We start from the raw sequence: 11,254 nt of genomic DNA on the forward strand, positions 1-11,254 counted from the left end.
ACACATCACTAGCCTTAGTTCCCTAACTAGTACAACCTCTACCCATCACCTGTAGTTCCCTAACTAGTACAACCTCCTACTACATTCACCGGTGTTCCCTAACTAGTACAAACCTCTACCCATCCACTGTTAGTTCCCTAACTAGTACAACCTCTACACATCACCTGTAGTTCCCTAACTAGTACAAACCCTTACACATCACCTGTAGTCCCTAACTAGTACAACCTCTACACATCACCTGTAGTACCCTAACTAGTACCTCTTACCCATCACCTGTAGTACCCTCACTAGTACAAACCTCTACACATCACCTGTAGTTCCCTAACTAGTACAACCTCTACCCATCACCTGTAGTTCCCTAACTAGTACAACCTCTACACATCACCTGTAGTACCCTCACTAGTACAACCTCTACCCATCACCTGTAGTACCCTAACTAGTACAAACCTCTACCCAACCTGTTGTTCCCTAACTAGTACAACCTCTACCCTCACCTGTAGTTCCCTAACTAGTAACCTCCTACCTAACCTGTAGTCCCTCTAGTACAACCTCTAACCCCATCACCTGTAGTTCCCCTAACTAGTACAACCTCTACCCTCCCTGAAGTTCCTCTAACTAGTACACCTCCCATCACCTGTAGTTCCCTAACTAGTAAACACCTTACCCATCACCTGTAGTTCCCTAACTAGTACAACCTCTACCCATCACCTGTAGGTTCCCTAACTAGTACAACCTCTACCCATCACCTGTAGTTCCTCTAAACTAGTACAACCTCTACACATCACCTGTAGTACCTAACTAGTACAACCTCTCCCATCACCTGTAGTACCTCTAAACTAGTACAAACCTCTACCATCACCTGTAGTTCCCTAACTAGTACAACCTCTACCCATCACCTGTAGTTCCCAACTAGTACAACCTCTACCCATCCCTGTAGTTCCCTAACTAGTACAACCTCTACCCATCACCTGTAGTTCCCTAACTAGTACAACCTCTACCCATCACCTGTAGTTCCCTAACTAGTACAACCTCTACACTCACTGTAGCTTTCCCTAAACTTAGTACAACCTCTACCCATCACCTGTAGTACCCTCACTAGTACAACCTCTACCCATCACCTGTAGTTCCCTAACTAGTACAACCTCTACCCATCACCTGTTAGTTTCCCTAAGCTAGTACAAACCTCTACCCATCACCTGTAGTTCCCTAACTATACAACCTCTACACATCACCTGTAGTACCCTAACTAGTACCTCTACCCATCACCTGTAGTTACCCTCACTAGTACAACCTCTACCATCACACTGTAGTACCCTAACTAGTACAATACCTCTCTACCCATCACCTGTAGTTCCCTAACTAGTACAAACCTCTACCTATCGTCATGCAGATAGTCAACGCCCTGCGATACCTCAACGAGATCAAACCCCCCATCATACACTACGACCTCAAACCAGGTACACACACACACCCGCTACGACCTCAAACCAGTTACACACACACCACAGGAGGCTGCTGAGGGGAAGACGGCTCATAATAATGTCTGGAACGGAGTAAATGGAATGGCATCAAACACCTGGAAACCATGTGTTGGATGTATTTGATACCATTCCACTGATTGCACTCTAGTCATTACCACAAACCCGTCCTCCCCAATTAAGGTGCCACCAACCTCCAGTGACACACACACTACAACCTCAAACCAGCCACACACATACACACACACTCGTTCACACAGTGACTCATGTTTGTGTAGGTGACATACACACATACTCAACCCACGCCTCTTGTCTGTGTAGGTAATATCTTGCTGGTGGATGGGACTGCATGTGGAGAGATAAAGATCACAGACTTTGGGCTGTCTAAGATCATGGATGATGACAACTATGGTGTGGATGGCATGGACCTCACCTCACAGGGAGCTGGCACATACTGGTGAGACACGGACACACACACACGACACACAACACATGACACACAAATAGTTGTATTAAGTTTTTTTCTATTGTATATTGCTTTCTTCATGTTTTCCTCTTGTCCAGGTACCTTCCCCCAGAGTGTTTTGTAGTGGGCAAGGAGCCTCCTAAGATCTCTAACAAGGTGGACGTCTGGTCGGTCGGGGTCATCTTCTTCCAGTGCCTCTATGGACGGAAGGTAAGCATTCACACTCATTAGGGTACCTCTGAAGTGTACTAATTTTATTTTTCTCAGTGATCAGGGCCTAAAATGAACACCTGCCAAATGCGGGTAGATTTTGGCATTGGCGGGTAAGATGTCTATTTCACCAGCCACGTTGGCGGGTGGTCAGGGCTTCACAGTTTGAGCATTTCACTCGCATTTGTGAATAAAAAAACGTTAATTATGATCAAATTTATAGTCAAATAAATACCGCAGTAGCTGTTTTCAAAGTATTTCTGCCGTTTTGTTTCATAGCTGGTAATTTAATCGCACAAAGTCAAAGAACTACGAATCCTATATAGCCTATCCCACATTGCGCTACAAAACTTCATGGCTGGGGGCACGTGAAGAGTTGGGTGAAAGATTCATTTTTAGAAGCATAAAAGTTGGTCTAATTTACTTAAAGCAAAAATCTACTGAAATGAGACTTTGTCCTTATGTTTCTTGGCTATTTCCATTGTTTTGTTCACAAGCGAGGTTGTTTTTCTATGTTTGAGTTTCTACTGTTAGGGAGAGAAGACAACGCTTCCACTAACTAGTCAAACTCAATCTCACAGGAACAAACATGACTGGAGGTTACCTCCCGCCCTTAAAGGGGCAGGTGAACATTTTTGTCTCATCTGTGACATTTCGGTTAAAAGACTGGTCACAAAAAATTAAATTAAACAATATACCACATTACTTCTTATTAATAATGCATTTATTGTTTTAGAAAGATTGCAAAGCATGCTCATCTGTAATTTTTTGTAAAATAAAATACCACAGTGGTTGGTGGATCAAAAGCWGAATTTTAGGTCCAGTCAGTGATACCTCAGTTTTGTTTTAACTGTGTGTGTGTTCATGCAGCCATTTGGCCATAACCAGTCTCAGCAGGACATCCTTCAGGAGAACACCATCCTCAAAGCCACCGAGGTCCAGTTCCCTGCCAAGCCCCAGGCCAGCACAGAGGCCAAGGTGACTCATACTCACTCTGAATTGTACACTCGTCAGGACATGTCTGAATGTGACTAGGACAGACAAAGCATGAGAAGCTGATCCATATTCTATAGATGAACTAACATCTCTCGCTCCATCGTTCTTCTCTATCTCTCCTTGTCAGGCGTTTATCCGGCGCTGTCTGGCCTACCGTAAGGAGGCTCGTTTCGACGTTCACCAGCTGGGCACTGACACGTACCTCCTCCCTCACATGAGACGCACCAACTCCTCAGGCTCCCTTCAGCCCGCCTCCTCCTCAATCTCCTCCTACTGACTGGCTGATGGACATGACTGACAGGCCCACCGGCCAATCCTATAGCAGAACTGATCCTAATATGGGAAATGGAGTGGTGTTGGGTATTCAGAATCCCCCAGCCACTGTGAAAGGGACGTGAATTTGTTTGGCTGAATAGAATGGAATGGATGACACGTGAGACAGGGAAAGAGAAAGACAGAGTGGAGGTGGAGACACTTTGCTAATGTTTCCAAGTAGCTTTGCAGAAACGTTGCACTTTGTTCTGATCTTGAAGGTGTACCTGGTTTACAGAGAGAGAGAGAGAGAGAGAGAGGAAGGAAGAGAAGCTCTACCCCTTGTGCATGCCATTGGACATGCTGTGTCTGTTGCCATGGGGACTTAAGTGGGGCTAGGCCACACCCCTTGCTAGTGTTGAACTGGGCTCTTATTGGTGGAGAGGTAAACTGTAAACAAAAAGCAACACGTTTTGTTGTTTATTGGAATCCCCATCAGAAGTCCATTCCTAAATAGACCACTAGCTTCTACTATAGAAGGCACTTCCTGTAGATCTGAAGGGATTGGATAGGCATTAAACTATCTGCACCTTGTGCCTGGATAGGCCAAGTGGAATGTTCTCCATATTGCTTAGACCTCTGCAGTCAGTTCAGATCTACACCAGTATGTTGGTGCTAGAGATCGATTTGGGATGTGGCTTGAATCCCCAGAATAGATCAGTTGGTTTGCCAGACTCACAGAAAACCTTGGACTAAATTGCACTTCTAATCAAGATGATTTGGTTTCATGGACATGACTTCTTGAAATAGTCCTGGACTAAGGCTAAGCCTCAGTCCCAGACTGTCGGACAGAAGCTCATATTTAATATGTTCATAAAGTCACGTTTTTAGAACTTGAATCAAGAATGAAATCTACTCCTGGATGAATATAATCTGGCTGTGTGAAAGAAGTTGGTTTTAGGCAGTTTAGGTCCTCCGTGGATCCATCCCTCTACAATGTGCTGAGTGCTAGGCCTGTTCAGGCAATGAAGTCTGTTTAGCAGAACACAATGAAACCATATAAGGATCAGCGTTATTGTAAAGATTAAGGTTTCAATACTCAAATCATCTGGAGGAAATTCAATGTACATTTCATGWGTAGGACTGACATATCTGCAATCTCAGTCTGTACAGAGGGTCAAACACACTCAATTGACTGAACTCTCACTAGGCAGTGCCCCGTTTGCACCTGTTTTCTCAAATAAATAAAAGACAAAACGCCTAGAAACATAATTCTCTTATTTCCCACTTTTCTTTGAAATTGTACCCTTCCCTTCCTCTGTTTTATTGTCTATTCTACCTTCACGTTTTCTATTCTAGATGGGAAATAACAGGTGAAACGTTGAGCACATGCAAGTTTCTCATGTATCCTTGTTCATTTGTGCTCCGAAAGGCATTTTTATTTTGCTGCTATATAGATGTGGCTTTTAGTTAAGATCTATCTGTATGAGATACCTCAGGTACAGATAGTGCAGACCCGTGCGAACAGGAACACTCTAGGGCCCTGAAGTGTATAGCCTACTCTTTGGGGGCCCTTTGAAGTGTACACTCCACTGTGGTGAGAAGAATAATGCTTCTGTATGCCAGGAGTTCCAATAACGTCAAAATGTTTTACCACAGCAATGTTTATTAGTAGTCTGGAAACCATGTGTCATATATATATATATAAAGTTGTATAAAACTGTTCATGACATATATGAAGGAAAAGCGCAGTTTGATGAAGGCTCTCTTCTGTTCACTAACACTTTACTTGAAGTCTGTCATAAGGCCTGCGTAACACTGACATAACAGGTGTCATAAGGAGTTATTACAGCATATTGGTAGTGTGCCGAATGTAAAGTGTTTATATTGGAAGACTGTGGAGCGTTAAACAGACGACACGTGTGTTTCAGATTAGGCTTAGTGTGAACATCATGGCAGACCATAAAGCAGGAGCCACAGCAGTTCAACACCATGTAAACAGGTTTCACCACTGTCTGATACATACAGATACGAGAATGAATGGGAGGCAATGTCAGGTCCTGTCATTCATATGCAATAAAGATTGCCCTACCAAGGTCGCCGCCTTTGGTTTGTGTGCATAATGTCTCCCACAGACAACACACGTTTATCTATAAAAGTTTTTCCTGATCCAAGACTTGGATCGGTCAGATGCAGTAGTGGTCAGTTACACCTGATGAAAGCATGGCAGACAGATGCCATTTGTCAAAAGGCTGGGAGGTCAGTTACAACCATAGACTTGAATAACATCGCATCATTCTATCTGTTCCATTATGGCGTCTGTGAGCATCTCCATTTTGAACTAATCAACTTTCATCTACGAGATGGCAAAAAGGGTGCATACTGCCACCTAGAGTGTGTTGTTTGAACAGATAAAAAGCCAAGGTTGGAGATTTACTGCCACCTGGAGTTATGGACTGTTTCCTCACTAGTATAATTCATTGGCTGATCCCTCCTGATGACCTGGATGGAATAATGTGATCCTTCCTTAACCCATAGGAGGTCCCMCCCAGTTGAAGTCCTCAATGGCGCTGCCTACACTAAAACAAGTCCTCTCTCTATAGTTACATGCTGGAAGATTGAAGAAGACTTCTTCAGCATGTTGTCTAGTGAGTATACACTCATCAGGAGAGAAAGGGGAAAATGTAAGGCTGTAGATTGAGTGATTAGGAGAGGAGTGTCAGGCCATTCCAGGGGTATGTGATGGCGCAATGTCAGTCCAGTCCAGGGTTCTCCACTGTAGTCTTGTCTCTGGGTCCTGGCTCTGAATGGACCTGAGCTCTAATGTCCATCTGGTTCCAGGTCCTTCTGAGCCCTTTCCTGCTCCCAACGCTCTGGCTGCTCCTCCCCATTGCCACTGCAGAGCTCCCCGGCCCAGAGTCACTAGAGTCACCCTCCTCTGGAGGTTTGGAGCAGGATGATCGAGAGAGCTGTGGTGGGGAGAAATGATATTGCATAATATCACTATTACTGTAGTGACAGTTACATTATTACTATCACTTTTACTATTAATGTAGGCCTGCTAGTAGTTTAGTCATTGATTAATTAATCAACTACAAGCCTTTCTACATACTGTGTGTGTGGTTTAACGCTCACCTTTCTGATCCCCGTGATGGTGGTGAATGTTCCATGGTTGGGCTTACACCTGAAGTACCTGTTACCATGGAGACTGCCTTCATTTTCTCCACCTAAAGTTGAATAGGAACAGGTGTTACCAGGGCTGGCTCCAGGAATAAGCAACATAAGTGGCCCCCCAAAGTAAGAAATGTATAAGTATTATTTAAAAAATTAGAAGCTCAGTCGAGGTCTCAACATACTGTTGAGAGTTAAAATAGTAGAATACACAAGGTGCAAGTTCAATATGTGTTTGTGCATCAGTAATCTTTCTCTTATGTCAGTCACAAAGTCACTCACTTGCCATGTCAGCTAACAATTGGTAGATTGGTAAATTAATCTAGCCAGCTATCTAAACTTGTAATCATAGCCRAATACCGACCAGGCACRCAGGGCATGTGCCCAGAGGCCCTGAACTCCAGTTAAGTTCTCCCACACCGATCAACAAACCTCGCTTTGTGCACGTGGGCATTGTCATGCTGAAAGGAAGGAAAGGGCCTTCCCAAACTGTTGCCACAGAATCATCTAGAATGTTATTGCATGCTGTAGCGTTAAGATTTCCCTTCACTGCAACTAAGGGGCCTAGTCCGAACCATGAAAAACACCCCCCAGACCATTATTACTCCACTATTATTACTTATTTATTTAATTTATTTGTTACATGCGCTGAATACGTAGACCTTATAGTGAAATGCTTACTTACAAATAGTAAGTCTGGGTAGTAGCCCTTTGATTAGATGTTCAGGAGTCTTATGGCTTGGGGGTAGAAGCTGTTAAGAAGCCTCTTGGACCTAGACTTGGCGCTCCGGTACCGCTTGCCGTGCGGTAGCAGAGAGAACAGTCTGACTAGGGTGGCTGGAGTCTGACAATTTTTAGGACATTCCTCTGATACCGCCTGGTATAGAGATCTTGGATGGCAAGAAGGTTGGCCCCAGTGATGTACTGGGCCGTACGCACTACACTCTGCGGTCGGAGGCCAAGCAGTTGCTATACCAGGCAGTGATGCAACCAGTCAGGATGCTCTCGATTGTGCAGCTGTAGAACCTTTTGAGGATCTGAGGACCCATGCCAAATCTTTTCAGTCTCCTGAGGGGGAATAGGTTTTGTCGTGCCCTCTTTATGACTGTCTTGGTGTGTTTGGACAATGATAGTTTGTTGGTGATGTGGACACCAAGGAACTTGGAGCTCTCAACCTACTCCACTACAGCCCCATTGATGAGAATGGGGACGTGCTCGGTCCTCCTTTTCCTTAGTCCACAGTCATCTCCTTTGTCTTGATCACGTTGAGGGAGAGGTTGTTGTCCTGGCACCACACGGCCAGGTCTCTGACCYCCTCCCTATAGGCTGTCTCATTGTTGTCGGTGATCAGGCCTAACACTGTTGTGTCATCGGGAAACTTGATGAGTGTTGGGGTCGTGCCTGGCCATGCAGTCATGAGTGTACAGGGAGTGCAGGAGGGGACTGAGCACGCACCCCTGAGGGGCCCCCGTGTTGAGGATCAGCGTGGCGGATGTGTTGTTATCTACCCTCACCACCTTGGGGCGGCCCATCAGGAAGTCCAGGATCCAGTTCCAAAGGGAGGTGTTTAGTCCCAGGGTCCTTAGCTTAGTGATGAGCTTTGAGGGCACGATAGTGTTAAACGCTGAGTTGTAGTCAATGAATAGCATTCTCACATAGGTGTTCCTTTTGTCCAGGTGGGAAAGGGCAGTGTTGAGTGCAATAGAGATTGCATCATCTGTGGATCTGTTGTGTCGGTATGCAAATTGGGTGGGTCTAGGTTTTCTGGGATAATGGKGTTGATGTGAGCCATGACCAGCTTTTCAAAGCACTTCATGGCTACAGATGTGAGTGCTACGGGTCGGTAGTCATTTAGGCAGGTTACCTTAAGTGTTCTTGGGCACAGGGACTATGGTTGTCTGCTTGAAGCATGTTGGTATTACAGACTCAGTCAGGGACAGGTTGAAAATGTCAGTGAAGACACTTGCCATTTGGTCAGCGCATGCTCAGAGCACACGTTCTGGTAATCCATCTGGCCCTGTGAATGTTGACCTGTTTAAAGGTCTTACTCACATCGGCTGTGGAGAGCGTGATCACACAGTCGTCCGGAACAGCTGATGCTCTCATGCATGTTTCAGTGTTACTTGCCTCGAAGCGAACACAGAAGTAATTTAGCTCATCTGGTAGACTCGTGTCACTGGGCAGCTTGCGGCTGTGCTTCCATTTGTAGTCTGTAGTAGTTTGCAAGCCTTGCCACATCCGACGATCATCAGAGCTAGTGTAGTACGATTCAATCTTAGTCCTGTATTGACGTTTTGCCCATTTAATGGTTCGTCGGAGGGCATAGCGGAATATCTTATAAGCTTCCGGGTTGGAATCACGCTCCTTGAAAGCGGCAGCTCTACCCTTTAGCTCAGTGCGGATGTTGCATGTAATCCATGGCATCTGGTTGGGATATGTACGTATGGTCATTGTGGGGATGACGTCATTGATGCACTTATTAATGAAGCTAGTGACTGATGTGTACTCCTCAATGCCGTTGGAAGAATCCCGGAACTTATTCCAGTCTGTGCTAGCAAAACAGTCCTGTAGCTTAGCATCTGCCTCATCTGACCACTTTTTTATTGACCGAGTCACTGGTGCTTCCTGCTTTAATTTTWGCTTGTAAGCAGGAATCAGGAGGATAGACTTATGGTCAGATTTGCCAAATGGAGGGCGAGGGAGATTTTTGTAAGCATCTCTGTGTGTGGAGTAAAGGTGGTCTCGAGTTGTTTCCCTCTGGTTGAACATTTAACAAGCCGGTCGAAATGAGGTAAAACAGTTTCCCTCATTGAGTGCGGTCTTAGTGCCAGCATCGGGTTGTGGTAGTAAATAGACAGCTACGAAGAATATAGATAAACTCTCTTGGTAAATAGTGTCGTCTACAGTTTATCATGAGATACTCTACCTCAGGTGAGCAAAACCTTGAGACTTCCTTAGATTTTGTGCACCAGCTGTTGTTTACAAATATACATAGACCACCACCCCTTGTCTTACCAGTGGCCGCTGTTCTATCCTGCTGAAAAAGCGTAAAACCCACCAGCTGTATGTTATTCATGTCGTTGTTCAGCCACAACTCGGTGAAACATGAGATATCACCGTTTTTAATGTCTCGTTGGTAGGATATACGTGATCGTAGTTAGTCTATTTTATTATCCATTGATTGTACGTTGGCTAATAGGACCGATGGTAAAGGGAGATTACCCACTCGCTGTCGGATCCTTACAAGACACCCAGACCTTCGTCCCCAATATCTCTGTCTCTTTCTCCTGCRAATGATGGGGATTAGGGCCTTGTCGGGCGTCTTAAGTAAATCCTTTGTGTCCGACTTGTTAAAGAAAACGTGTTCCTCCAGTACGGGGTGAGTAATCGTTGGCCTGATATCTAGAAGCTCTTTTCGGCCATAAGACACAGTGGCAGAAACATAATGTACAAAATAAGTTGCAAAAAAACACATTAGCACAATTGGTTAGGGGACCGTAAAACGGCAGCCATCTCCTCCAGTGCCATTCATTATGCATTGGGGCAGGTAGTGTTCTCATGGCATCCGCCAAACCCAGATTTGTCCGTCGGACAGCCAGATGGTGAAGCGTGATTGATCACTCCAGAGAACACATTTCCACTGCTCCAGAGTCCAATGGCGTGAGTTTTACACCACTCCAGCCGACGCTTGGCATTGTGCATRGTGATCTCAGGCTTGTGTGCGGCTGCTCGGCCATGGAAACCTATTTTAAGATGCTCCTGACAAACAGTTATTGTGCTGACGTTGCTTCCAGAGGCAGTTTGTAACTCGGTAGTGAGTGTTGCAGCCAAGAACAGACACTTTACACACTTCAGCACTCTGCGGTCCCGTTCTGTTAGCTTGTGTGGCCTAATACTTTGCGGCTGAGCCGTTGTTGCTCCTAGATGTTTCCACTTCACAATAACAGCACTTATAGTTGACCGGGGCAGCTCTAGCAGGGCAGAAAATTTGACGAACTGACTTGTTTTGCCCACGTGGTGGTGGCGGGTCCCCAAAAGGCTAGAGCCAGCCCTGGGTACTACCACAGACAAAAGGGGGAACCCAGACACATCACAAGGGGTATAAATCTGAAGCATCTGTTTAGAACCCCGTCAGACCGGATACCTGCAACCTCAAGACACAGCTAAGCCCTCTCTTGTTTCCCTTTCTCTCTTTCTCTTCACGCTATGTTCCAGTGCTTTACACTGCAACCGACTCTATTTCCTAAGTACATTGAAGTTTCATTGGAGCTGGACTAGGGTGTATATGAACACCACACATTCATACCCTCTGCACTCCTTCCCAGGAAGAAAATACAAACTATTGCAAATCCTCTGTGTGATGACTGGGTTAATTTGTTATTGTATGAAGTTGCTGTTTATTTGCTCTGCATTATTGTTATATGAGGTATGTTTGGTGGGGGTTACCAAGAATCGTGGAAGGACTGTGATGTGATGTGTGATCTATAAGGGTGTGTATTCTTTTTCTCTCCGCTGCTATCTGGTCAACAGGCTACACTCTAGGCAGTCTCTTCTGTTGATGTGTGTGGGTCTGGTAGTGGTACTCTCGCTGTTCTACTATTCTTTTCTTTCGGCAGGGTTAATACCTGCCTGGCGCCCCGAACAAAATCTTCTATACCTTTCTCTAATTAATACGCTAGCA

The 11,254-nt window shown here is 45.2% G+C and overlaps 2 protein-coding genes across 4 annotated transcripts in view; one reads left to right on the top strand and one right to left on the bottom strand.

Annotated features, from left to right (window-relative positions):
• LOC111956512 (serine/threonine-protein kinase tousled-like 1-B) overlaps nucleotides 1-5,501 on the top strand; it is a 20,099-nt gene extending 14,598 nt beyond the window's left edge. The window contains exons 12-16 of the mRNA XM_070436578.1: nucleotides 1,364-1,457; nucleotides 1,800-1,935; nucleotides 2,043-2,154; nucleotides 3,025-3,132; nucleotides 3,278-5,501. Of these exons, the coding sequence (XP_070292679.1) occupies nucleotides 1,364-1,457; nucleotides 1,800-1,935; nucleotides 2,043-2,154; nucleotides 3,025-3,132; nucleotides 3,278-3,427 (600 nt within the window). The 3' untranslated portion in view covers nucleotides 3,428-5,501. The remainder of the gene's footprint in view (nucleotides 1-1,363; nucleotides 1,458-1,799; nucleotides 1,936-2,042; nucleotides 2,155-3,024; nucleotides 3,133-3,277) is intronic.
• A 23-nt stretch (nucleotides 5,502-5,524) lies between these two features.
• The window catches only part of LOC111956433 (uncharacterized), a 14,869-nt gene continuing 9,139 nt past the window's right edge, over nucleotides 5,525-11,254 (bottom strand). For all 3 annotated transcript variants that reach the window (XM_070436599.1, XM_023976884.2, XM_070436598.1), the window contains 2 exons: nucleotides 6,538-6,629; nucleotides 5,525-6,371 (listed from right to left, as the gene is read on the bottom strand). In XM_070436599.1, the coding sequence (XP_070292700.1) occupies nucleotides 6,156-6,371; nucleotides 6,538-6,629 (308 nt within the window). In that variant the 3' untranslated portion in view covers nucleotides 5,525-6,155. The remainder of the gene's footprint in view (nucleotides 6,372-6,537; nucleotides 6,630-11,254) is intronic.

Source organism: Salvelinus sp. IW2-2015, linkage group LG32 (genome assembly GCF_002910315.2).
Source record: "Salvelinus sp. IW2-2015 linkage group LG32, ASM291031v2, whole genome shotgun sequence".
Lineage (NCBI taxonomy): Eukaryota > Metazoa > Chordata > Actinopteri > Salmoniformes > Salmonidae > Salvelinus > Salvelinus sp. IW2-2015.